This window comes from Grammomys surdaster, unplaced genomic scaffold (assembly GCF_004785775.1).
Source record: "Grammomys surdaster isolate TR1022 unplaced genomic scaffold, NIH_TR_1.0 1136, whole genome shotgun sequence".
Taxonomy (NCBI): domain Eukaryota; kingdom Metazoa; phylum Chordata; class Mammalia; order Rodentia; family Muridae; genus Grammomys; species Grammomys surdaster.
In genome coordinates this window covers 2,690,720-2,717,006 of record NW_021605555.1, presented here as the reverse complement: position 1 = coordinate 2,717,006, position 26,287 = coordinate 2,690,720, and the positions used below count along the sequence as shown (strand labels likewise).

At 36.5% G+C, this 26,287-nt stretch overlaps 1 protein-coding gene across 1 annotated transcript; it reads right to left on the bottom strand.

Annotated features, from left to right (window-relative positions):
• Nucleotides 1–5,457: 5,457 nt before the first annotated feature.
• Nucleotides 5,458–25,102, bottom strand: Riok2 (RIO kinase 2). The gene is made up of 10 exons (XM_028783489.1): nt 24,982–25,102; nt 21,745–21,883; nt 20,998–21,114; nt 18,613–18,788; nt 16,455–16,543; nt 15,276–15,467; nt 14,692–14,784; nt 12,871–13,392; nt 10,428–10,524; nt 5,458–6,867 (listed from the first exon to the last, which is right to left on the bottom strand). The coding sequence occupies exons 1-10, from the start codon at nt 25,045–25,047 to the stop codon at nt 6,703–6,705; spliced, it is 1,656 nt and encodes a 551-aa protein (XP_028639322.1). The 5' UTR covers nt 25,048–25,102; the 3' UTR covers nt 5,458–6,702.
• Between the last annotated feature and the right edge of the window lie 1,185 nt (nt 25,103–26,287).

Here is a 26,287-nt window from a genome sequence, read left to right as displayed (position 1 = left end):
CAGTACCCAATGGTAAGAGAGGGCTCCTTCAATGAGACGATGCACATTCCAAGCTTCCAGAAGTTCACACGGAATACAAGGAAAGAGCTTTGCTTGTTTCACAGTAGCATGCTTAGTGTGAAATAACAACTCACTATAAATTTATAAAAATGGTATGAGCATGAGGGCTACCAATTGAAGTTTAGAAAACACTAAGTATTCCAGAGGGTCACCATTAGTTAAAAATGAAAAAGAAAACTTCTCCTCATGCCAACAGCATGCTATATTCTGGAGAAGGTGACCAACATTGTCAAGGGAACTCCCAAAGGATAGGGCTGTAGTCATAGCCTCAAATAGCATACACTCTTTTAAAAAATTATTCCTATTGTGTGTAAGAGAGTAAATGGTGACTATGAGGTGCACATCCCTTGGAGCACATGGAAATCAAAGGAGATTTGGGGAGTTGGGTCTCTTCCTTACAGGGATTCTGCTGATCCAACCCAGGTAGCCAGGCTTGTATTGCTAAACACCTTTATTCAGTGAGCCATCTCAGTGGCCACTGACATATTTTTATTTCTAGTGAATCAGATGATAGGGAAGGAAGGAAAGGGGACCCTAGGGAGAGCTGGGAATACTATCTCTTTGAAATAATGTCTCATTTTCCTTGATGCTAAGTTTATGTCAAGATGGATGAAATGAGGAATCTAAGGCATGGAGTTAAAGTGTTACAGACCTTGACAGATTCCAATGAAGATGGGCAGGGTGTACTGGAAGGGCAAAATGGGGGAACTGGCAAAAAAGGTCAAAGCCACGGATCAGTAGTATTTCCCAGGAAGGGTGGGAGGAGAAAGGAGACTCGGAAGTTGATGTTGAGGTTTTGTGTCACTTCAGCAAGAAAGAAGCTAGAAAGGGGAATAAGTGGCTTTTAAGCATCCACTTTAATAATTAAAAGAAGTGAATGGACAGCTCAGAGTTTTATTGCCTCCTGGGAGGAGACCAATGTGGTATTTGGACAAAGGCTTTTATAAGAGACAGCTGAAAAGGGAATTGCCAACACTTTCTCCAAACAACAGTTTTAAAAACACAAGTAACATGGTAGAATTTTACTCTAGACTTTTTAATACATTGTTATTTGTCTACATTAGGAAAATTTCAATAAGTAATTCATTGAACCACATGATAAAAAACAGTGAATATGCCATCTGTACAGGAAGGGAATGTATGTTTCTTCATTGTTATAAAAAATATTTTTAAAAAGCAATTACAAACTGTCATTTATCCTTACTAGGGATGTCTGAATTTACCCTCCTAGCCAGAAAACATGATAAGAATAAAGGTTTCACCTACTGGAGCCCCTTGGTTGATAAATTTGGGGTTCCTGCATAGATACATATTACTTTGTCTCTTACATGACCAATTGTCCAGCTCTGTCTTAGAATTTGGTCTCCAAGAGAAGCACACAGTTTATTCTTTAAGAACTATGTTACAGGTCAATCATACCTGTGGAAGGTTTTGTCCACAGGTTAACATTTTTAGAATAAACTTGGAATTGTTCAAAGCTGGAAAAATTTGGCTGTTTCATTTTTTAAGATTGAAGATAATGATGTCAAGCCATTTCGTTGTTAGATATGGATCCATGAACACAGATCTGATACTTTAATGACAACTGGCTTACTTCCAAGCAATTCATGTTTTGAAAAGGATTGCTTAAAAATTTTGGCTCATGGAGTAATTTTGTCAATGACTTTTTAAAACAATGATACTTACCTTCAAAGTTTAACCAATTATTAGTTCCTTTTCTTCTCCTCTCTCAAAGTTCCTCCTTCAGAACTGGGATTTATACAGGTGATTGTTTGAAAAAATTGACACAAGATACAGGTGTAGATTGAGATTTGTCTGTGGAGAGGCTACTGAACTCCAGTAGTGTTTGATCCACTCCTCAAATGCAGAAGATGGGATCTTCTACAGAGTGTGCTGGGGCTGAACATTTTTAATAGTCATGTTTCTGGAGGTAAGGTTGTGCAGAATGCTTAAATTTTGCAAAAATAATAAATTAAAGTGAACATATATATATATTCCCTATATATATATCCCAACACACACAGAGAGAGACTAGAAGAAAAAGTATCAGCTTAAAACAAACATAGGGAATGCTTATTGGTTACAAACAAATGACTTAAGCATGAGATTAGCTGATGATGCAAGGTTCCAGCAACCAGTAATTTCACAGCTTCATCTATTTTAGATGAAGTTTCCTGTAAAGGTTGCATCATCAGTAGACACTTAATTCAGTTCCAACTACTTATGGATATGCTTATGTTAAGATAAAAGCCTCATGCCCTGCTATTTCACACTCTAAACCATAATTTCTGTGTACTTCCTAAGCTGTCATGACCAGAGGACTGCACTTAGCGAGCATTCTGCTGACAAAGAACTATGTCTTTTAAAAATTTGTTTGAGGAATAGAAAACAGCACACAAAGGGGGCCTATTTTCCCACAAATTGTAAAACAGAGAAAGCCCAAAGTACAATATAGTAAATATACTCCTCTAAAAAAATACTTGGGTAACCTTGAGTTCAAGGACAAAGTGCTCCCTTCTATGCCCTTCTTCCCCAAACTCCAAGAATGTTCTCATTGAGGACTTAACTATTGAGATGGATTTTCTTGAACACCTAAAGGAAAGAAAGGCCATGTTTTCTAAAAAGTTAAGCATGGCAGGATAGATACCAAAATCTGGTTGTGTGAACTGTTTCCTTAGCAATTCTTAGTGTCTGTAAGGTAAAACAGGTAGTGGCCAGGAACTCTAGAGACCTCAATCAGGTATGAGCTCCACACCACCCCAAATGTGACTGTCCTGCAATTCACCTTGCTATCATTCATTAGCTCCATCTTGTCATCAACCTTCTCTCAACCTTACTCATTCTGTGACTTGAGGCAAGAGAGTTGACATTTAAAAGTGTTTGCTTACAACTACAATTAAAATGAGGTTATAAAGAATCTCAGTAACTCTAGTATGATAGAATACACCCTGTTCCACAATGTTTCTGTCTTTTACATTTCAGTCCAAATTCCTTTCAAATAATTTTTTAACTTTGACAAGTATCCCTGAGGCCCACCTATGCCTCTTTAAAATCAAGTCACTGTGCTGCTCAAAACCTAGCTGCTTTTCACTAATGTAACATTGTCCATTCCACTGAAGCCATCTGTGGTGTGGTTCCTTTTGATTACAGCAAATCACACTATACTTCTGTCTTCCAAATTTTCTGCATGACTTCCTCTTTTTACATTCTGTCTTTCTCAGTCTGTTTATTCAATCAAGTCCCTCTTCCACAGATTACTTCCCCCAGCAACACTGCCCTGCACCCTTTGTTTATCTGCATCAGTTTGGTATCAGGCTCTCCTGTCATAAGGTTGGTCTGCTTAGTTGTAATTTGTCTGAGGTGATGCGCCAATTACAAATTGTATCTTAAAAACCCATGGTAGCTTTACACTATCAAGGTTTTGAAAAATGGATGTAGGAATAACATATATATATATAATTTTACCTTTTAATCTAGGACAATTATAATAGCATTTAAGTGGTCACTTTCCTTAAAAAAGAAAGGGGATGGAAAGGCATATATTGTGATAATCATACCAAGCAACAAGTTTATATTATGAAGTATTACATTGTGAAGTATACCTAAACTGCTTTGACACTAATTTGTTAGGTAATTGGTGTGTGTGTGTGTGTAAGCTAAAGGTCAACATTGTCTTCCTATACTGCCCTTCACCTTACTGAGAGTTCCTCTCAGTGAAATGGAAGCTTGCTGTTTTGGCTAAACTGGCTCTCCAGCCTATCCCAGAGACTCACCTACTTCTGAGTCCTCACCTCCCCAGCATTCGAATTACAGACATGCAACACAGTGTATGCTTTTCTATACAAGGGTGTTGAGGACTGAAATGTAGGTCCTCATGCTTGCACAGCTAGCAATTTACCAATGAGCCAACTCCTTCTGCTATATAATTTTATTTTTTTAAATAACAATTTGACATGTTTTAATGGCACTATTCAGATCAAACCAATGGCAAATTAAGATGTAGCCTAATGCTCTATTGAGAGATGTTCTGAGGGACAGAGGACATGGATAATGAACCTCTGCCCATCCTGGAGGTGGTTGCTAACCTGGAGATAGCATCAGAGAGATAATTTTGCTATTTGTCAGAAATCTTTCCAAGTACCTGACAGAAAGAATAGTTATTTTAAGCTACACTAACCCTATGATTAGTACCCTCTAAACACTCTATGGTTCTGGACCTAGTTCAAAGCTAGCTGCATGCTGAATAGACCAGTGGCTACCAATATCAGGTTAGTACAAATAAAAGCCACATGTTGCATGGAAAAAAAGCTTGTTTAACGGGAACAAAGTCAACTATTAAAGAAACTGGAAAGCAAAGCTTCTCTCACACATGTTTTGGTAGGTGCAGGTTTGTGTGCATACTGACCTAGCGTTTCAACTATGCTAACCCAGTCTGAGTTGTAATACTAGAAAAGATCACAGCTTATATTTAAATGAAATAGAAGAGATGGTTCATTTATTTAATTTTCTTTAGTAACTAAATCCACACCATGTTTGAAATACTACATTAAGGTCTTTGGTGTCCCTCCACCCGGGCCCCTGCCAGGGTTTGTGTAATCCTGGCTTTCCAGGAACTTACTCTCCAGACCAGGCTGACCTCAAACTCCAACCTACCTGCTGAATGCCACCATGCCTGGCTATTTACTTATTTTGAGACAGGGTCTTTCTACATAGCTCTGGCTATCCTGGAAGTATGTATGTAGATCAGGATGCCTCCTGAGTGCTTGGAATTAAAAGAAGCACCATCATCCTGGCTCTTTGTAAGGGGTTGTGTGTGTATACAAAAGTATCACAAAAATAAAACACTCTACCACTGAGTTACATGTCTAGTCCTTTTTACAAATATTCTTTCATCTAGTCTTCATAACTCTATAATAGATATGATCACATCTTCCTTGTGCAGGCCTTGAACATCCTCGTCCCCAGGAATAATTACACTCTAAACACACAGATGTAATGCATTGGGAACAGGGTTAGTTTTGCCTTTTCATTGTTGACTATGGATATTTTGAATGTAGGTTAGAACTTGTCTGCAAAGATAAACTTTTTTTTTTTTCACCCAACTGATACCATCCAAAAAACCTTTATTACAAAATAAAGTTACTGTAGCAATCAGATCCTAGTTTCCAAAATAAAGCCCCCCAAATTCAAGTTCCTTATCACTTAGTACTAAAGCTTTAGTAGTTACTAAGAATCTTTGTCCTATTAGGTTGAATTCTGTTTCTGATTTAAATTTGTTCAGCAGGTCACTTGAAATCTTAGGCTATTAAGGGTAAGAATCATGTAAATCTGTCTTCTAATTTTATCAAATAGAAACTAGCTTCTTATGTAGTAGTTGTGAAGTAAAGCCAAGAAAAATGAGGTCAAACACTTTTATTCCCAATTTGCTTTCAATACTTTGGATATAAGAAAATGTATTACAAAATAAACATTCTGTGGTCTTATTAAACTGTCTTCAACATTAGGCTATGTTATAAAAACATTTTTAGCAGAGTATAAAAAAATGAGTATCTGAGTTTAAAGAGACAACCACATTTTAAAGTAGGACTATAAAAACACATCCAAAATCAGTCTAATTTTCAAAGAAACTACAGCTGATATATTCATATATCCAAATGTTTAATGAACTTAGATAATTATCAGTTACAAATAGCCAGAAGAACTAATTTCGCTTAGATAAATGGGAATCTGTTGTTCTTATCCTGTCACTGTTGGCAGACACTGCCATCTGGTGGTCATTTCTCGATGAAGAGGATCTTCTACTAGAGGTCTGCTCAGGGAAGCTGAAAGACACTCACTCATCTCCATCTTACTGAATTAGAATGTGCTTGAGAAATGAACCATAACAAAGCATTATTTCCTTTCCTGTACTAGATACTTGTTAATTCTGAGGTAAGAACACATTCTGGAGTCATGCATACACTCTTCACTCTCTGATTTCACTCTCCCACCTCCATTAGCCACACTTCTGCTCAAACCTGGGGAAAAATCCTGGTAGGACTGTAAAATTTCTTTCCTCATGACCAACAGCCAATAAGATCAGCAACAACGAGACTGAAGGCTGCCTAACTACCCATTACTGATTTATTTCTACTACAGAAGTCTAAAGAAACAAAAGGCAATCAGTTTTACTCCAGAGGCCAAATAATTGTGTACTGTCTGATGCAATCCTAAAACCAACTCACCGCTGTAGTAAAAACCCAACAGTGAGCGACTGAAGGAGAAAGGGAGAGAGAACTACGGATTGCATTAAATTGTTCTATTATTTATTACATATAAAGCCAGGATCTGAGGCAAGTCATCTATCTACCTGTTTAAGGCAGAGCCTAAACATCACAATAAAGTAAAAAGTATGTCAATGTTTTGCAATTACTGTTAATGAAGATTTTTTTTTCACAAAACTTATTTTAGATCTAAATCAGTTATTGGAAAAACATAAAAAAACCAGAGTGCTTAGCAGAATTACTATTAATTAGTCTTTGGAAACCATGAGTCTAAAGAGGGTTTATTTCCATAAATACCGGCTTGGCTCAAAAAAAGACCAATATACTGGCTAAAAATAGAATTATAGTATCTAAAAAAAATTAACATAACAGAAATTTATTAGTCTCCCCAAAAGCTGGCTGCTTCCAAACTTGATTTAATATTCTGCATGTTTTCCCTTCGCTGCTTGGTAAAGACATTGGCTTCTCCTTTCTGCAGCCGGCGTCTGGCAGCCGCCTTCTGCTGCCTCGTCAGCTGACGCTTAACCTTCTGCTTCACCAGTTCCTGAAAAGATTTTTAAAATTAGTATCATTACTAACCATCTTGATAAGGAACAGAGATCATTAAAACAAAGATTTACACTGCTAGTATCTTTCAAATTTCTATGTTGAAGATGAATTTTTAAAATACTAATGACACTATATGAACTAGTACATAAACCAGGAGAAGCCGCTGTAAAATTTATAAATTTATATTCTTTGCAGAAATACAGATCATGTAGCAAAAGTGGTCAGCTGAAATTACAAACCAGAGTGCCACCTAGTGACCATCATGAACACTGAGGGGGAAAAACCAAGATGAAAAGTTCTTTCATGGTAAAGGATATAATTTTTTTTTTTTTTCGAGACAGGGTTTCTCTGTGTAGCCCTGGCTGTCCTGGAACTCACTCTGTAGACCAGGCTGGCCTCGAACTCAGAAATCCGCCTGCCTCTGCCTCCCAAGGCGTGTGCCACCACTGCCCGGCTAGGACATGATTTTGTAATTAGTTATTTCTTGTTCATTCGATTGATTGATCAATCGATCATTCATTCATTCATTCATTCATTCATTCATTCATTCATTCATTCATTCATTCATTCATTCGGTAAACTCTCATGTGGCCTGGGTGCCCAGGCTAGCCTTTAACTGGAATGTAGTCAGTTAACCTCGATCTTCTAGTTCCTGCCTTCCCTTCCAAAGGCTGGAATTACGTAACAGCACCTTGTTTGTGGTGCTTGGGATAGAAAAGAGGACTGAGGGTGGCAGTCACTCATGGGAAGACTTCACAGGGTTTTTTAGAGATGCAGAACAATGTTTCATAGTTAACAACCACAAATGTCATACGTACAAATCACATGACTGAAAAGTTTAAAAACTTTTTTTTTTTAAAATTCAGTTCATAATAACCTTTTGTTTCTCTATAGCCAAATTCCTAACAATGCACAAATCCTACAAGATAATTTTTTTTTTGGTGTGTAAGAAAAACCTGGGTTAAAACATGAAGTAAAATATTATGTGTTATTTTAGCAAGAACATAAAAATGAGTGAAAATCATTATTTGTTGTTAAAAGTAAAAACATTCTCCCATTAGATCTAGCCACATGTATTTATTAAAAGGCAACCATTAATTAGTCCTGTTATGTTTTCAAGAACAGAATTTATAAATTACTATTGTGTTAAAAGTTTATGTTTAGCATAATAGCCAATACATAGAAATAATAAAGGAATTAAAGAGGAGACAGATTTTATGATTATAATTTCAAGGAATTTAAGCCCTTTTGTCTTTGTACAAATTCCAAAACAATCACCACCAAGTCCATTGAGGTAACAAACAGTTCTCTCCTCTCATGTTGACAAAATAGAAAAGAAAGAGTATGAGAAAAATATCAAGAGAAGTTGGTGTACAGCTTGCAGTCCTAGCAGTTGAGAGGAAGAGGAGTGAGGAGCAAGAGTGAATGAAAGGGAGGCGAGCTAGGAAGGATCAGGGGTGAAGGAAAACTGTGATCAGAATGTATTGTATGAAAAAAGTTATTTTCAATTAAAAAAGTTCAAGGCCAGTCTTGTCTGGACAGGAATCTTTTTGTTCATGGACTTAGGCTGATGGCCTTATTCCCTCCTTAGGATACAGGCTCATATACTACAATTCACAAAGCTCAAGACAAAAACTTGAAGACTGAAACCACAACACACTTCTAAGATCAGCCTCTGCCTGGTAAAGAGTAAAGTGCTAAAATAACACACAATATTAACTCCTATTTAAATAGGCACAGCCAATTGTATCTGAGCCATACACAGAGAAGGCAGCACAAGTTAGAATCTGATACAAATTTTGTTTTGATACTGCGAAATTAAAGAAAGGGGGTCAAATAAATCCCAGTAAGAACAGAGAGTATAAAAGTGAAAAGCAAAAGGGTTATTATAAGCTGTGAGATATCTATAATGAAGACTTTTATCTTTTAACATAATATATGCTTCACAGATTTCAATTTTATATTTAGAAAAATCAAGTAAATTATCCAACCCTTAGAAAGAAAATGTGAAAGCAATTATGTTTTGAGAATTTCACCGTTACTGGTCTGGCAAATCCTAAATTTCTGAAAAGCCTCAGAACTGTAATATAAACTACCATTAACTATTTTTTACTTTATTCTTTGTGTGCAAACACGTGTGTACATGTGTGTACTGAAGCCAGAGGTTAACGTATGTTGTCTTCCTCTACCACTCCCCATCTTGTTTGTTTTGAGACAGGGTCTCTCACTGAACCTGGAGCTCACTGATTTGACTACCTGGTCAGCAAGCTCCCAGAGCTCTCTGGTCTCCACTTGTTTGAATGAATTACAGACATACCTCCCCGGCCCCCCCCCCCTTCTGGCTTTTTACGTGTGCACTGGGGATACAATCTCATTCTGAATAGTTCTCATTTAATATTACAGAATTTCATTCTACCCAAAACAAAACATTCTAACTCACTAATGACATCTGCATTTTAATAAGCTTAGAAAAAATGAAGTCATTTATCTTTTGAGTTTATTTTGTATACAGCCATTTCACTTTCTCATTTCTTCCCTTCTTTGTTCACTATGAGAAAATTATCTCAAAAAACTAGCTTTAATAACACAGTTTTACTTAAACACAAGAAATCAACACAACAAAATTGGCTTTAATGTACGGAAAATTTGATATATTTCTATTTTGATGCATGGTTATTGCCAAGTTTACTTTCTTAATGTTAGACAAAAAAAAAATTGTAGGAAGCACAATTAAACAGTAGTCTTCAAAACACTGCATAATCCTAAAGTGACGTAGGTGAGTGGGTTGTAACCTTTCATAATGGCTTCTGTTGACTGCCAAAGAATCAGGAAACTAAGCAAACCTAACATACTAACATAATTTTGCTTGATTCCTGAGAGAAATAATGACTTGTAAATTCCTGCTCTTTCCAAATGTCAGATATGAATGAGACCTATCTATCTCTATAATCCAAATGTACATGGGAGTTTGAGAAACACTCCTCCACAGGCCACAAAGAGGGGTTTGCTTTGTGGGGGTGTGATAATCTCTACACTGATTCTTCCTTTTGGGTAGGTCAGAACAAAGGCTGGCTTACATGCCAGAACCTCAGTTGGGGCTAGAATATTTTTGCTCACTGTCCTGTCTAGAAAATATTCCTTTGTAAACTGGATACAAATGCTAAATGCCCAAGGGACCAACAAAAATTTGATAGTAGTGAGGGTGACATACCTCTATATTTCAGCCATATTGCTACATTTGTGCAAAGTCATATAACCTTCCTTGTTAAAAATCAAAGACTGAATCACATGGGAAACTAAAGAATCTCATCTGGATGCAAAATACATTAGTATTTCATCTCTAAAATTCAAATTAATTTATATGCTGCCTTATTCCTAGAAGCTCTGCTTATTCCAGCTGAACCCTCTTGTCTCTAAAACTTCTAGGTGTTGATCATTTTATAACATTAACATATGAGACCCAACTATCTAAATGACCTGAAGTCTTCACAGTACCCGAGGCCACCTTGTGTCCACAGCTCTGGCCCTACCAGCTGGCACATGTGTAATACTTACTGGAGGGATTGTTGAACAGCTCAGGGCACTGCCTGCAGATGTAACACTCAACGTTCTTGTTCTACGCTGAGTAACACTACTCATACTGTCTTCATCTCTAGAATAAATAAAATTTAAGAAACAAGTTATCTAGTTAATTTTTATAATGTAAAATTAATGTGTATTTTTTGCAGTAAAGCAAAGATGAAATGCCTCAGAATTGTATTTATGAAAACCAAAGTGAAACTACCTCCAACTTAGTCTACTAAATTTTAACATTCATAGAATGTTCTGATCAATGTCACCATCAAACTTTCCAAACAGAATGTTTTGTAACTGAAATGTATCCATTTAATTTGTGCTTTTCACTAAATCATAAAAATCTATTTCTTACACTCTTTATATCTTTCTTGCCACCTTCTGAACAAAAGCAGACATAGTACAGATATAATACTCTCATTCTTTTTCTGAGACAAGGTCTCATTATATCCAAGATTGATCCTCCTACCTTAGGCCTCTAGCCCCCAGTGCTAGTGCAAGGATTTCCAGTATATACCACCATGCCCAGTCAGAGACAGTTCTCTGAAACTGCTCTGTTAGTCAGAATAAATACTATCATCACGGATACGATATTTAAGTGCTCAATATTTTAATAGAAACATGTATATAAACCTAGAAAACATTAACTTTTTATAGCCAGTATTTTTCTAAAACATGTTTTTTAAAAACTATTATTTATCTTTCTGTGTAGATGGCACATGCCACAACGTGGATGTGGAGATCAGAGAATGATTTGCAAGAGTCAGTTCTTTTCTTCCACCATGTGGGTCCTGGGACTTGAACTTGGGTCAAGCTTGGTAGCAAGTGACTGCAAAGATAAAGGTGTCTTTAAGATGCATAGATATAACTGGTTTGGAAGAGGATTTGGTAATTTTGGAGCTGGCCCTAGTTATGAAAATGAACCGAGCTGGGCAGTGGTAGCACACGCCTTTAATCCCAGCACTTGGGAGGCAGAGGCAGGCGAATTTCTGAGTTCGAGGCCAGCCTGGTCTACAGAGTGAGTTCCAGGACAGCTAGGGCTACACAGAGAAACCCTGTCTCGAAAAAAAAAGAAAAAAGAAAAAAAAAAAGAAAAAAAGAAAAAAAAGAAAATGAACCGAATATAGCAACCAGAGCAGAGAATTGGTTATGGCAACTATGGAGGAAGTAACTATGGGATCTGAACACTATAATCAGCGACACTGGAAAGATGGTCCAGTGAACATTGGAAAATTTAGTGGTAGCAGGAACACGAGGTGATCACAAGGTGTAGGAAATAGGTACTGCAGGTAGTCGAGGAAATGGCGGATATGAAGAGAAGGGCTAACACAGAGCTTCTTACTTGCCATGGGCTCCACTGCGCACTCAGAATAGGATGAGAACCCAGAGGAACAAAACAACTTCTGGTTATTGAAAAAACAATGGTAAGGAAATTTCTATCTCCATCATACATAAATCTGCAGTGATAAGGCACAGGACAGTAGAGCGGACACAGAGAGCCAGGTTCTCAGCTTCTTAACTATCTTTTTAGTGGCTTTTGAGAGAGCGTAGAAAGAAGCATTCCTTCTTTGGTAACGTTAAGGTTATAGATGTCAGGTGATGTGAAACTTTACAAAAAATGTTTCTCAAGGTTTTGAAAAGTAAGAGTTGGGATCTTGATATAAGGAGACAAAGATTTTCTTTTCTTAAAAATTAGTTAAGCCATTATACACTTAAAATTTAATAAAGTAATTCAAAAGGAATAAGGGATGCATCCCTGAACATGCACTGGAAAATGCTTAACAATACTCTGCTGACCTAGTTTTGTTGTATCAATGTTTTGAAATAAATAAAATACCTACTGCAATAAACTGTTGTTTGTTCCTGGATAAACTATTCCAAACCTAAAAATTATGTTTTAGTTTGTTTGCTAATTTGAGCTTAACATTTTCAAGACAACAAACAAACAAACAAAGTTAAAACATAATACTACTAGGTGGGTTTACGTGCACATGAGAAAATAAACAAAATGATAGAAGCCCCAAAGCTTCAGGAAACATGCTCTGTAGATAATTAACATAGAAATAACATTTACTGCATGCCTTACATACTTACACGCCTCTTCATAGTTTAAACATACAATAAATGTATCAATGAAACAGAATAATTTACCCTGTCTAAAAACAGACCTATTTATTAAGAAACCTGTATTAATTCAATGAGTCTTAGTTCAAGGTAGCATTCTGTGAAATTTAGTCAATAGAGTATTGGGAATCAGATTAGCTGAAAAGACAAATTTGTTTCAATATGATAAAGTTAACTTTCATTTTTACACAATTATGGCAGGACGCAATGCCACAGTATTTTTTTTTTCTTCTTCAATATCTTCCCTTGACAGAATCAAAGATCTCAAGATTAAAGGTAAAAAGCAAACAAAATTCTATACCTGAAAGGCCTGAACTCCTTGTTCAATGATGACAGGGCAATCAGATGGGGGAGTTCATCGTCACACTCCTCAGAGCCAGCAGGGCTTCTCTGACCTGGCTGGCTATCTTCCCTGGTATCATTTTCAGTTCTATTGCTCTCCTCAGAAAACTCAGTAACAGACCTGTGGGTAGGAACCTGCCTTTCCATTTCTTCTACAGCTTGACTTAATTTAGTCACTTCAAAACTGGACACATCAGCACTCTCCTCTGGTAAACTGTCTCCCTTTATTTGTTTGCTGTCTGTAGATGAGCAGTAACAGGAGCTGCCTGATTCATTTACTGGGTTTGGTTCATTTTCCAATTCTGACTTCCAAACTTCGGCTTTTTCTAACATTTCTTCATCAGAAAACGAGAAGTCAGATTCTTCTTCTGTTTCGGTAATTTTATCATCTGGACCTACTGGATGTAGCAGTTCATCATCTGCTTGCATTTCCTTTGTGTAACCACTGGCAGAGACCTCCACATCAAGAGAATCTTCCCTCCTAGGAAACAAAGGTATCAGCATTAAATAACACAGAAAAAAGATATCCAAGATGAATAGCACCACTCTAATAAATGTGAAGTGAGTTCAGTCCACCTTCCATATTTTAATCTTCTACATGTTATTTAAATTACTTAACTATGCAAATATAAAAGATGGGATTTGAAGACTAAAATAAAAATAACACAATAATGATTCCTATTAGCTTAGTAAATTAACTTTCAAAAATGGCTAAAGATTGCTGTTTAAAGTATGCAGCAATAAAATTCAAAACAGGAATTATCTTAAAAGCATATATAAAACCAATAAAGATTAACTCAAAAAATATATATAATATAAATAAAAGAAAAACATAAGGCTGAAGACATGGCCTAGCATATGCTACTTTTCTAGTGGAGGAGGGGTTTTGTTCTTAGCACCTACTCTGGTTGGCTCATGACCACCAGCTCCATCGGACTGACTATCTCCAAGCCTCTGTTGGCACTCACACTTCTGTGTACTTATGCAGTGTGTTAGTTAGTGTTTTGTCAACTTAATGCAGGCTAGACTCATATGGGAAGAAGGAACCTCAATTGAGACAATGTCCCCACCACACTGGCCGATAAGCAAGCCTGCTGGCATTTTCTTGATTCATGATTGATGTGGGAGAGCCCAGCTCATTGTGGGTAGTGCCACCTCCTGGAAGGTTTAAGAATCTAAACTGAGAAAGCCATGAGAGAGCAAGCCAAGAAGCAGACCCCCTCCATGGCTTTCCCTTCAGTTTCTGCCTCCAGGTACCTGTCCTGAGTTCCTGACTAAGCTTCCCTGGATGAGGGTCTGTAACCTGTGAATCATATAAACCCTTCCCCACTAGCTGCTTTTGATCACAGAGTTTTATTACAACAATTGAAACCCTAATTAAGACACAGAGATACATGTAATAAAACAACACAAAAACTTAAAAAAAAAAAGAAAACTACCAATGTCACTAATATTTGATGCTTGATTTCTTAAAAATGGGTTATGAACATTTGATACCGCATTCAAAATAAGAAAATAAATTCAACATCCAAAAGTACAATTGCAGGGTCTAGAGAGATGGCTCAGTGGTTAAGAGCATTGGATGCTCTTCCAGAAGTACTCAGTTCATTCCCAGCAACCACACAGTGGCTCACAACCATCTATAATGGGATCTGATGCCTTCTTCCGGCATGCACCATATATACACAGAATACTCAGACATACGTTATCTGGACATTTGCTTTAGAGTTAAGCAAATAATCTATTTAAATAATCTATCATTATAAGCAGTACTACAAACCTGATATCACTGAAGGTTGGGTAGAGCTCACTTTCATAGCTAAAACGTTTCATGAAGAACTCTCGAATGCATTTAACATCTCTGTCAAAATACCTGTAAAAGTAAACATTCATTTTAAATTCTTTTCTATTTAGTGTTTATTTATCTACTTCTATACAGGACACATATTCTTTCCATATATGAACAAGCTTTGGTTTTAAAACCCAGACTTCTTAAAGAGCTGTTTGAATAAATGGCTCCTTGGCTAAGAAAGCTTGATTTGAGTGTTAAGTCCAAATTCTTTTAGTGATATCTACATTGCAGTTTATGTATAAATAAGATAGGTGGACAGTCAGTTCCAGAAAACGACTAGCATAATGATTAGGTTTAAAACTGGATCTAAGTATATTTTTTCTTTTAAAAATTCTTTTTTAAAGATTTTCTTACAGAGAAAATTCTAGTAGTTAGACATTCTTTAATTGAAAAACAAATCTCCATGACTGAAAACATTTACTGATCCAAATAGAAAACTGGAAAAACACAAATAAAAAGTGATTCTATGATATACAAACACATCTACAACTAGACTCAGTTTTAGCATATACCATTCAGCATTCGGGTGGGAAGTGGAAACCATCTGTGGAAAATCAATCATGGTGATGTGGTCATCTTTATCCAACATGAGATTGAATTCATTGAAATCTCCATGAATCAGACCATGATTTCCCAGTTTGACTATCAGTTCCATAGCTTCATCATACACTGATGCAGGGTCTTCAACATGATGTATCTGACACCTGAAAGTATGAATAGGTTATGTGGACATGGTCAGTATTTTAATGAGCGTGTCATTTCCATTCCCGATCTTGCCAGTTTCCTCCTTATTCTCATCACAGGTACATGTCCTAATTACTAAAAGGTCACACGCTGTTCCAATACTGTCTGCTTCCCACAACCATGTCCTTTCTCACATCTTCCTTACAGCTCACCCTTTTTTACCTAGGCTTTTCTAATTTCATTCCTTCTACTTTCAATGATCCACTTTTAACAGCCTTCCACCTTATTTAAACAAAACAGTTCAAGACTTAATTTCTTCTATGCTACTAAATCTAAATTCTTAGTCATTTCCATTTCTAGTCAGTTGACTTCTTTCTTCTCCTTGAAATTCTTTCTTCTGTGAATTATCAGGGACCACACCTTTCAGATTTTCTTTCCTTGCTGCCCATTACCGAGGCCAAAGTCCAAACTCAATCTACATTGTTCACAGCTCCCCTTCCTCTGGCCCCAGTCCACTTAAGTAACTCTGCTCTAAATACTGGTTTGTTCCATGGCTGTGAGCACCCAAGGATCAATACACTTCCTTTACCTGGAATATTGCCCTAGCTAGTTTCCTAAGATTTCACCTTGTGAATGGCACTTTCCCAACTATCTTATATTAAATAGGAATCTCCTACCTCTACCCTCTTTACTGACCTTTATCAATAGTACTTACTGATACACTAAATATGTATTGTTTAGTCTGAGGGCAGGAGGAACTTTTTTTTTTCACTGCTGGACTTGGAGGTGTTTGGTATGCAACACATTCTTCATAAATACCGAACAAATCAACGAACAAATGGCAGAGATTACAAACTGGATGAAATTGGTTTTCCAATGTTTTTTATACCTCTTTAGAAATTTCTAACCTTTAAGAAGCAGCATTCCAATTGAATGTTGTACTTAAAAAACATGGATCTTAAATTCATTTACTAGGACCTATGCTTTCAAGCTTAATGAATACTTACAGGGGATAACCATTAATAAGCTCCATAATCACTGCATGGCGATTGTAATCAATTGGCTTTGGAACTGGAAATTTCCTCTCATATAACGCCTAAAACAGAAAAATATGAGAAGCTAATAAAATCATGTTTTTAAAAGAACAAAAGAATGTATCTTCCTAAAACAAGGCTTTACAAAATTTAGTCTACCTTAGGGTATTTAATGCATGGTTTACTTACTATAAGAATTAGCTATACATAAAGATAATTTAAGTTTCTTTGAATTAACTTTATTCCTTAAAATATACAACTACCATGTATTATGTACATCAAGTCACAAAAATGAATGCAAAAAAGAAAATCTTATAGTCCCTTAGGATATTTCCTTTCTATATTTTTAAGTCTGTCACTTGTTGATATGTGCTTACAATAGTGTAATAACAACAAATTTTGGTTTACGTTTCCTGGCATAAGAAGTAAGTTATCTTGAAGGTCAGGCACTTTAGTATGTAAATCACTAATGCTGTTCTTCATATTACATTGTATGATGCATGTGACAGTCTAAGCCAGACGGACCAATATCAGACCAGATGCTGTCTACGTCAATTCATAATTTAAAAGTATCTACAATGGATGCAGATATTTTATTTCAGTCTGGGTTACTTTTGTATTTTTGTGGACCAGTTTTCAAAATTCTCTTTAATTCAACTGTCTAGTACAGTTGAATCAGTAAGTACCAAAAGTACAGCCAGGACAGCTACTTTAGTACTACCTATACACACATATAGGGCTCACATCCATTCAGGTCTTGGTCAGTATTTATCTTCTGCAAAGTCCTTTTCTTAAAGTCAAATCATATCCATCTTTATGAATCCACTAAACTCCCATTCAGTTCATACTATCGTCTTCTTTAGTTTAACCTTAACCTATAAACTGTTCTTTGTGTCTGTTATCTTCCTCACTTTACAGTGGTCTAGACTGGCTAGTGCTTTGCTATTCATTCCTTTACCTTGCATTACCACAGTACTTAATTTTAAAAGCTTTCTACCTAACCACCACCTTCTGAAGACAGGAATTGAAATATTTTCTACTTCCTAGAAATTTTTGTTTATTTTTAAAGAGTTGTGCATCGACATGTCTCAGCAGTAGAACAGTATAATATAATCTTAAAAGACTATAAATGGTTGTCTCCAACAGTGATTTTTAACCTGTGGGTGGCAATTTCTTTAGAGGTCAAATGGGCCTTTTACAGGAGTTGTCTAAGATCACTGAAAAACAGATATTTACATTTACAGTAAAAAAATTACTATGAAGTTATAAAGAAGCAACAAAAATAATTTAATGGTTGGGGGGGGGTCACCAAAACATGAGAAATTGTATTAAAGGGTTTCAGGTTAAGAAGATTGAGAACCACTGGTTTAGACTTTATGTGATAGTGCAACTTTCAAATCACAGCTTAATCTTTATATTACTCTTTTCGTCTTGGGAAAACATCAGTGCATTTAAGGAAAGTACTTATTTGCAAACAGATTCTCTCTGTACCTTCAACTGGATCACTTAAAAATAACCCACTACAGTTTGGAGGGAACATCTAATGATTTATGCCAAGATGTTTCCTTTTAGTATAAAAGAAAATAATATATATCAGAATTACTTACTTATACTGCTTTAAGAAACTTCCTACGAGTAACAATTTAAGGACCAGATTAAATAAACTATTCACTCAAACTAAAACCCATGATGGTCCAATGGGTAAAGGCACCTAATGACCTGTATTCCATCCCAGAAGCCCCCAGTGGAAGGAGATAAGTGAACCCTCCAAGTTGTTTACACACCACACACACTAAAAATAATAAAGTAAATTCTTACACAATGAAGTACAGTTAACAAATACTACTATACATAACTATGCTATTTTGTTAAATTTAGTTGGGAAACACCAAGATTTCCAGATACTATTTTCAATAAAAAGATATTCAGAGTCACACATAAATTTGCATAATAATAAATGTCTTTATTAAGAGGAAGCCACTGGGAAAAGAGTATAATCAAAAAGTTCAAGTTGATTGTAGGGACTGAGTTTAGGGTCAGAGAGATACTTGTCATTAAGATTTTTGCAATGTTTGGCTAAAACTGACTATCTTTTTCTTTTTTTGAGAAACGTAAAATCATTAAAAAATACCTTCATATAGGCAAACTCCTTCATGGCAGAGAGACGAGATAAATAAAGCCAAGAAACATTATGCCTGTGCTTATGGTAATCACGTTTGTTTTTCAGATTTCGAAAGGAGGTTCTTCCCAGTCTGTGAAGCTTCAGTGCAAATTGCTGCCCTTCTTCATTTGCAACAATGTAAATATCTAGAGCAAAAATTGTAAAAGCATTCTTAGAATACTTTTGCTACAATTGGTTAAATAGTTCTAACTTCATCTGTATCTAGTATCTTTGTTACTGGTAGTTACTCTCTGGCAAAACACTTCATATCCTAAATAATCCATAATCCAGAATTTGTTCATTTTGTAATTGTCAAAAAAAGCAGAGAGGTACTTAGCCAATGGGTACTTCTGCTTTCAAAGATGCTCATTGTTTACATTTATCAATATGTCAAACTAAGCATTAATTCATTGAGAAAGGATTTCTAGCTAAAAAAGTGACTTACCCTGAATATTTTCTGTGCTAGGGATCTAACACAGGCCTTGTATATAGCAGGTTACTGCTCTATCATGAGATTACATCCTCAGTCTATGAGAAGCTAATTTAATACCTTCTATTTCAACACGTTCAATTCAACTGCTTTTATGACCAATGCATTAGAATATAACCCTGTAAGTAAATCTCTTTAATAAGTAGTTTGCCAACTATCAAAGTAAGTTATTTGTAATGCTGACATTTAGAACACATTCTAAGTATTTTAAGAAATTTTAATTGTATTTCTATTAAAAATAGGCTATCATATCTTACTAACAGAATATATATCATAAATCAGAACACATTTTAAAACTTGGAAATATCAAAATTTATATATTTTTACTATTATTGAATGAATTGTGTTCAAAAATTCCCACACTGAAGCACTAAATTTTAATGTATATATCTAAAGATAGGGACTTCCATTACTATTCACAATGAAGAATGAATGAAACCTAAATCATTACTGCTCAGAAACTGGTAAAAAAAATCAACTGAAAAGTACCCACCCACCGAAACACTGTGCAATTATGAAACAGACAGCCACTGAGCAGGTATCAGCAAGTGTGAAAAGACAAAAATTAAAGTATAAAATCCCAAGTAATACTTACTTTCACTCTTGGTTACAATCACATGAACACAAAAATAATCCTGAATACATGCAACTATAGTTGTATGTATACAGAAAATTTCTCAGATTAAATAAATAATCTTAGCTATGGGATCTAATCAACAACAAAAAAAATTTAATGCAGATTTAAAATAACACTCATTTTATTGTACTTTCTATTATCATTTTACCATTTAACTAATTTCTTAAAAATTAAAGAATACTTTAAATAGAATCTGTTTCCTAAGGACTTGGTTTTCATATAATTGAGGTATTTACAATAGTTAATTCATAATTTTAAATTCAAATGACTGAATGGACAAAAGCAATTAACAGGAAAGTTAGATTCTCTAAAGGAAATATTCTACAATGGTTATACACTCATATTCATTTTCATGTGCACACACTCTCCCGGACTCTAACTGCTGAGCATGATGCATACCATAACTTAGATATAAACATAGAAGGCACTCAAACCATATCAAAGTCCACAGGGAACTTTTGGGGGCAGTTTTGACAATGATCTTATTTCCAAGTTTAATCATGCTTCCTTAGTTTAGACAATGTCAATTAGATAGGAAAAATTGCACAGGACAAAAACTGTATAAAGGAAGCTACGGTTCAAAAAGAATCATCTATTCCAGGTGACAATTTGAAAAAGAATCATCTCCTATTTCTTATTCCTTTCTTCCTTTTTTAAATTATATTTTTTAAATGCTATTAGCTGTGTTGCTGTGATAGAAAAACGTGCCTGTGGTACTGTTATTTACCATCTCCTTTTGGTAGTTTTTAATTACTACAAATGCATAACTTATCACATATAAAATAGAGAACAAATATAATATTCACCAAAGATTTAAATATCAGAAGAAAATTAGGGCCCAAAGTGTAGCTGAGTGGTAAAGCATATGCTACTATGTCTGAACCCTGAGTTAATCCAGAGCACCAAAGTGGAAGAAAAACAAACAACAAAAAACAAACAAAACAACCCCCCCAACAAACAAACAAACAAAAAACAAAGCCACAGATGGAAATCATTTTTTGGTATTACTAAAATGATAGTGATGGACTTATGGAAGTTAATTATAACTTACTAAATTACTCTTAATAAATATAGCAAACTATGTTCCTAATCTGTATTGCTTATAGCCAAGTTTCTGACTTCCCATTTTTGTTGGACTATGAAACAAAATGAAAGAGAAATCCTTTCTCAAAAGTAAAATAAAAACTTACGTAAAGACAATGCTTTCAACAATATTCTTAGTACGTACCTGACTCTTTGCCAACACCCATCTGGTTTCCAACAGACTCAACTACCTGTCTAGAAGACAGTGTTTTCAGAGCTAGGTAATCATAGCCAGCATTTGTCAGCCGATAGCCCTGGACAGCTAGACAAAATTAGGTAAGAGTATTTGTTATACGGTAGCAACAAGACATATTAATACAAGGTAAGCATTTAAAGTTGGGAAGTATTAGCTAGAGAAACTGATTTACCTAGACTTGTAAATTTGCAGTTTCTTCTCTATTACAGTGTCATTCATGTATGGATACTGGTTTGAGGGTCTGTGACAAGATATGCACTTAAACTAAAAGTATTGAAGTTCAAAATATTTTATATTGAACTGACAATGAATTTATGCCTGTTTTTGTATATAACCATTATCCCTTTACTTTTTCCAGTAACTACTTTATCTTATATTTATAAAAGATCTGAGACAGGTTTTCAAACCTTCAATCCTCATCACAGATGGCTTGAGAAGCAACACTCAAGAGTCCTGTGACAGGCTGAATTTTCCAAAGGTGGTGCTAACTGTATGACTATCTGATTTGTTCTGCAGCACACTCTTGACACTTTTGCTGCCCTTTTTGATTTGAGTAGACTCTGTGATTGTTTTGACCAATTTCAATGGCAGAAGAATGTGTCAGTTCTTGGCTGCCTAGTCAAGCAGCTCTTTGAAGGTCAGCTCTACAGAAAGCCAATTAGCTGAAGATTGATAAATGCTACATAAAATACTTACTTTTAGTACGTTCCCATGCTATAAGTTTATGTTTCACCAATTCTCTTAAAATTTTATTACAGCCACCGTGTTTCAGGCTGGCTATAGAAGCAATCAAACTGCAGGGAACGATCTCATGGTTTTTCATGCCCATTTCAACCTGAAATTAAAGGAATCATTATGATGTGTAGGTAACACAAAGCCTTGTCTATTAAAATCTTGCTAAGAAATTAGGCTCTTGAAACGCTCCTAACTAAGTGGATCTCTGGCCACAGCTGTGTAGCCTAATAGGCATAGATCGTGAGAAATGTACTGTGAAGCAAGTGTGGGGTACACAGTACTAATGGATACTTAGCATAGCTATTTTGTCACTAGACAGCATGATCTTAGGGGGTTATTGCTGAACACATGTCCTGTGGCAAAAGAAAAAGGTTAAGGTAACATATGACTATAATTCTACAATACAGTCATTTTTGTCTAGACCATGTTAAATTCATTCTTGATAAATACACTTAATGGTGATACTGCCTCTCAACTTCCAGAGTAAAAACTCAGTTCTTGAAAAATTAATGACACACGGCTGATATTAAAATGCTTAACACCTAAACACCTGTCTTAACTATCTACAGATATTCTAGATATCAAGCATCAATAAGAAAGCACAGTATGTAGGCATGAATTTTGCTAACTACTGGGGAGAATTTTTATCCCTGGAGAATCAGAAGTAGCAGCTCAGGACAGAACAAGAATTCTAGCTGAGAGATCACTTTCAAGAAAGGAGGGATATCTGAGAATGAGTACAGGGAAAGGACACTTGGGAGGCAGAGGCAGGCAGATTTCTGAGTTTGAGGCCAGCCTGGTCTACAGAGTGAGTTCCAGGACAGCCAGGGCTACACAGAGAAACCCTGTCTTGAAAAACCAAAACAAAAAAGAAAAAAAAAAAAAAAAAAAAAAGAAATGGTATCTACCTAACAGAAGGGACAACTGACATAGAAGTAGTTAACAAGTTACGGCATGTAGAGTCCAGGTAATTAAGGCCAGAAAACACTTTAGCCTAAGAAACAAAAGGGGAAGAGTTTTATACCAAGAAGACAGGGAAACTCTTAAAGATGCACTGGTAAAAGAGATCTGGAAAGAGAGACAGGCATAGTGACACACATCTTTAATCACAGCACTCTGGAGGCGGAGACAGGCAGATCTCTGAGTTCAAGGCCAGCCTGATCTACAGAGAGAGTTCCAGAACAGTCAGAGCTATAGAAAAGAAACAAACAGGGGAGGAGGGTGGGGGGGAGGAGAGGGGGAGCGGGGGGAGGGGAGAGAGAGAGAGACAGAGACAGACAGAGAGAGAGAGACAGACAAACATAAATTATATTTAGGACATTAATCTAGTAGGAATATATAAAAATAAAATTGACAAAAACTGGAAGGAATGTAGTGGAGAATTAATATGGCACTCTAGCTGTGTTATGAAAACAGTAAGCAGCAAGGGCCAGCTGGTGGTGGTAATGATAGAAGATTAAAGATTTTCACCCCTTCATATATGAAATGTTTTCCATGTGTGTGCATTGTGTGGAGGCCTGAAGTTCATGTCAGGGGTTTTCCTAGACTGTTCCCCATTGAATTAAAGTTCTTTAGGAAGTAGTATGGGAGAGTCAGACAACAATGTATGGGAGGGTAAAAGGAATGAAGAGTCAAAATTTTGAAGTGAAGAAAAAGGTTTATTAAAAATATAAACAAGATAGGGATGTGAAAAACTGTCAGGGGAAGAGTTTACATTAAATGTGTAGTAAGTAAAAAAAAAAAAAAAAGATAACTGATTAGAGGTAAAGTTCACAGAAAGAAGGATTGGCACGGGAGGACAACAGTGGTAGGCAGCATCCATCTGAGCCTAGAGTGTTAAGTTCAGCGACTAAGTGATTCTTTAGGGAGCTTAAAAACTCTGGAAGAAAAATCTTTTACTATGGTGTCCCACCATAACTGAGCATTTAACTGAGTTTTAACTCATTTTTATGTTCTGTTCCTGCTTCCCCAATCCTCCAATACATTTCTTGACTACCCTATGTATGTCAAGATGCTGAGAAATGAGTGAGTGTGCTGAGAAGGAAAGCCATTATTTAAAAATACTATTTAAAGAAAAAGCCCAGGTTACTTAAGGAAGCTCTAAGAAAAAGGAAGTGCATGCTAAAGTTCATACGGACCTTGCATTTGATTAATTTGTAAATGATACCTACTTAATTTGGCTACAAAGACTTAAAATAATACACTAACCAGACAATTCACATTACACATCCTATTATGTAACACAGTCCTTCTTTTTACCAAACTCCTAAATAAAGACTGATTTATTCTAATCTTAGATATATGGCCTGATCTATGCCACGACACTAAAACTACACAATCAGATCTTGTTGTTTTCTTAATTAAAACATTCACGGGCTTCCATACAAATCGATTACTAGGCTTGCAAGGGTTTATACGGTTTGGTTATCAGATTTTCAACGTACGTTCCCCCAACGACACTGGCCTTTCTTTTCTATGAAGACTTTCCCTCCCATCTCTCGGTTTTTGCTCTTATTTGCCTCCAACTCTCTCCAAAAAACACACCTCTTCTACGGTAGGTAATATTCCCTTGGTTCGGGGTTGGGAACACACTTCGTAGTTTGATAAATAGTAAAGACAAGATTCTTGGATTCAATCAAAACTCAAAGACAGTACTCTTCCCTCACATTCCAACACATGGATACTTTCTACTTTTTTTTTATCCTTTGTTACCTTCACGGTACTTATTACTTGACAATTACATTGTTAATATATTTAGTGAATTGCTTGTCGACAAAGTGGCATCTCCTTTCCTCCTTTGTTTTGCACTTGGCTGAACAGCCTAAATTTGTCAGCTGACAAATGTGTTTTTTTAACATTACGCGGCTGAGTCTATTACTGGGGGCCCAACAAGCTTCCTTCGAGGACTTAACCCCCCAACTTTCTCTAGTTTGGAAGCCAAAGATTAATGAAATTTCCCGGGCCACAGACACGCAAGTATGCCTGGAACAAAAGAAGTTGAAAAGAAGAAACATGTTTAGGAAAAGAGAATTCTTTTTCCGCAATTTTTTATGGAAGTCAGACCTTGGTGCTCTTCAACCAGATCTCAGCCTCGGCAAACAAGCCACAGACCAGAGCCCACACTTAGCTCCCAGCGACCTTAGAATAGCAGGAAGGGGACGTCACCGAATGGATAAGCAAGAAAGGTGTATTCCTTACCGCAGTCAGAACTCTGAAGTCATCGCGGCTCATGTACCTTAGCTTAGCCACATTTACCTTCCCCATGCTTGCTCAGTTCCAACACGGACGCTCCCTGGGAGGACGCAAAGTCGCTGGGTAATCTCGCACACTTTCCGAGGCGGCCTGCCCGCGCACGCGCTCTGTATTTAAGGTGCTTATCGCTAGGTAAGAACACGTGATCGACTGGCACTGGAAAATGCTATATTTTCTGATCTTAATAGGTAAAAGTCAGGCAGAAGTGATTTTCCAGCCGTTAAATAACTATTTTTACATGTGACTGACTTGGCAAGTTGCAAATGTTTTACGTAATGTGCCACGTTAGTTTTCAGAGCTGCTAGGACCTGATCCGAAATAAGGCCGGGCTTCCGCTTGTATCAGTGCTTACGTCACGAGAGGGGCGTGTTTTATCCGTTCCGGGCTGCCTCTACTCTTAGTGCAGCTTCTGTGTACTGTGAAGTCAGGGAGGACAATGAACAAGGGAGACCTTAGGTCAGCAAAGCCACTGGAAGGATGGCCTTAGAGCGCCATGCACGGTCTCTCGGAGGAGGACCGGGTTAGGGGCTGACCCGCGGGCCTGGGAGGTTGATCCTAGGACCGAGTAGGCGGAGCTGCTGTCTTGTACTGTCCAGTGCCGGCTTCCAAAGAAGGCGCGCGTTTCGATATATCTGGGGTCTAAGAGCATTTGGGAGGCTTTATGGGAGTTTTCCATACTGGACCTACAGATCTTCGCAATACGTACTCACAGATAACGAAGAGAATGTACCCAAGACAAAGACGTTTATACCGTACCTTCATCACGACAGCAGCAGCATAGTAACAACAATGTGACTCATGTGACAAGTATCTGTGTCTCTCATTTCACGAATTATTTATATTTCAGCCCTTTAAGCTGCAGATCTTCCCTGGTTTGCTCTTAGGTTAAGCTTGGGTTCAATATATTAGTGTCCAATATTATCTACTTTATCCTTGAGAGATTGGCAACAATTAGTGTATTATTATTAATATTTGAGATACTATGTGCAAACTTTAACGTTACGGAATGGGATTAAGATACATTCGCGATCTTTCCATCCTCCACTCCTTCCGATCTCCAAGAAATAATGTATTCATTACCTCCTTTAGGAGAGTGGTGCTGAGTATGTTGCTCCATCCTCTTTCATAAAGCATGGGGCAGGCAGCAGGCTGTAGTGTCCGATGTCTTTCCAGCTAAAGTAGTTGGTACTTTAAAATCATCGAATCAAAACAAAAGAACAATTCTTTGTCATCTCTGTGGTGCTCCTGCCTT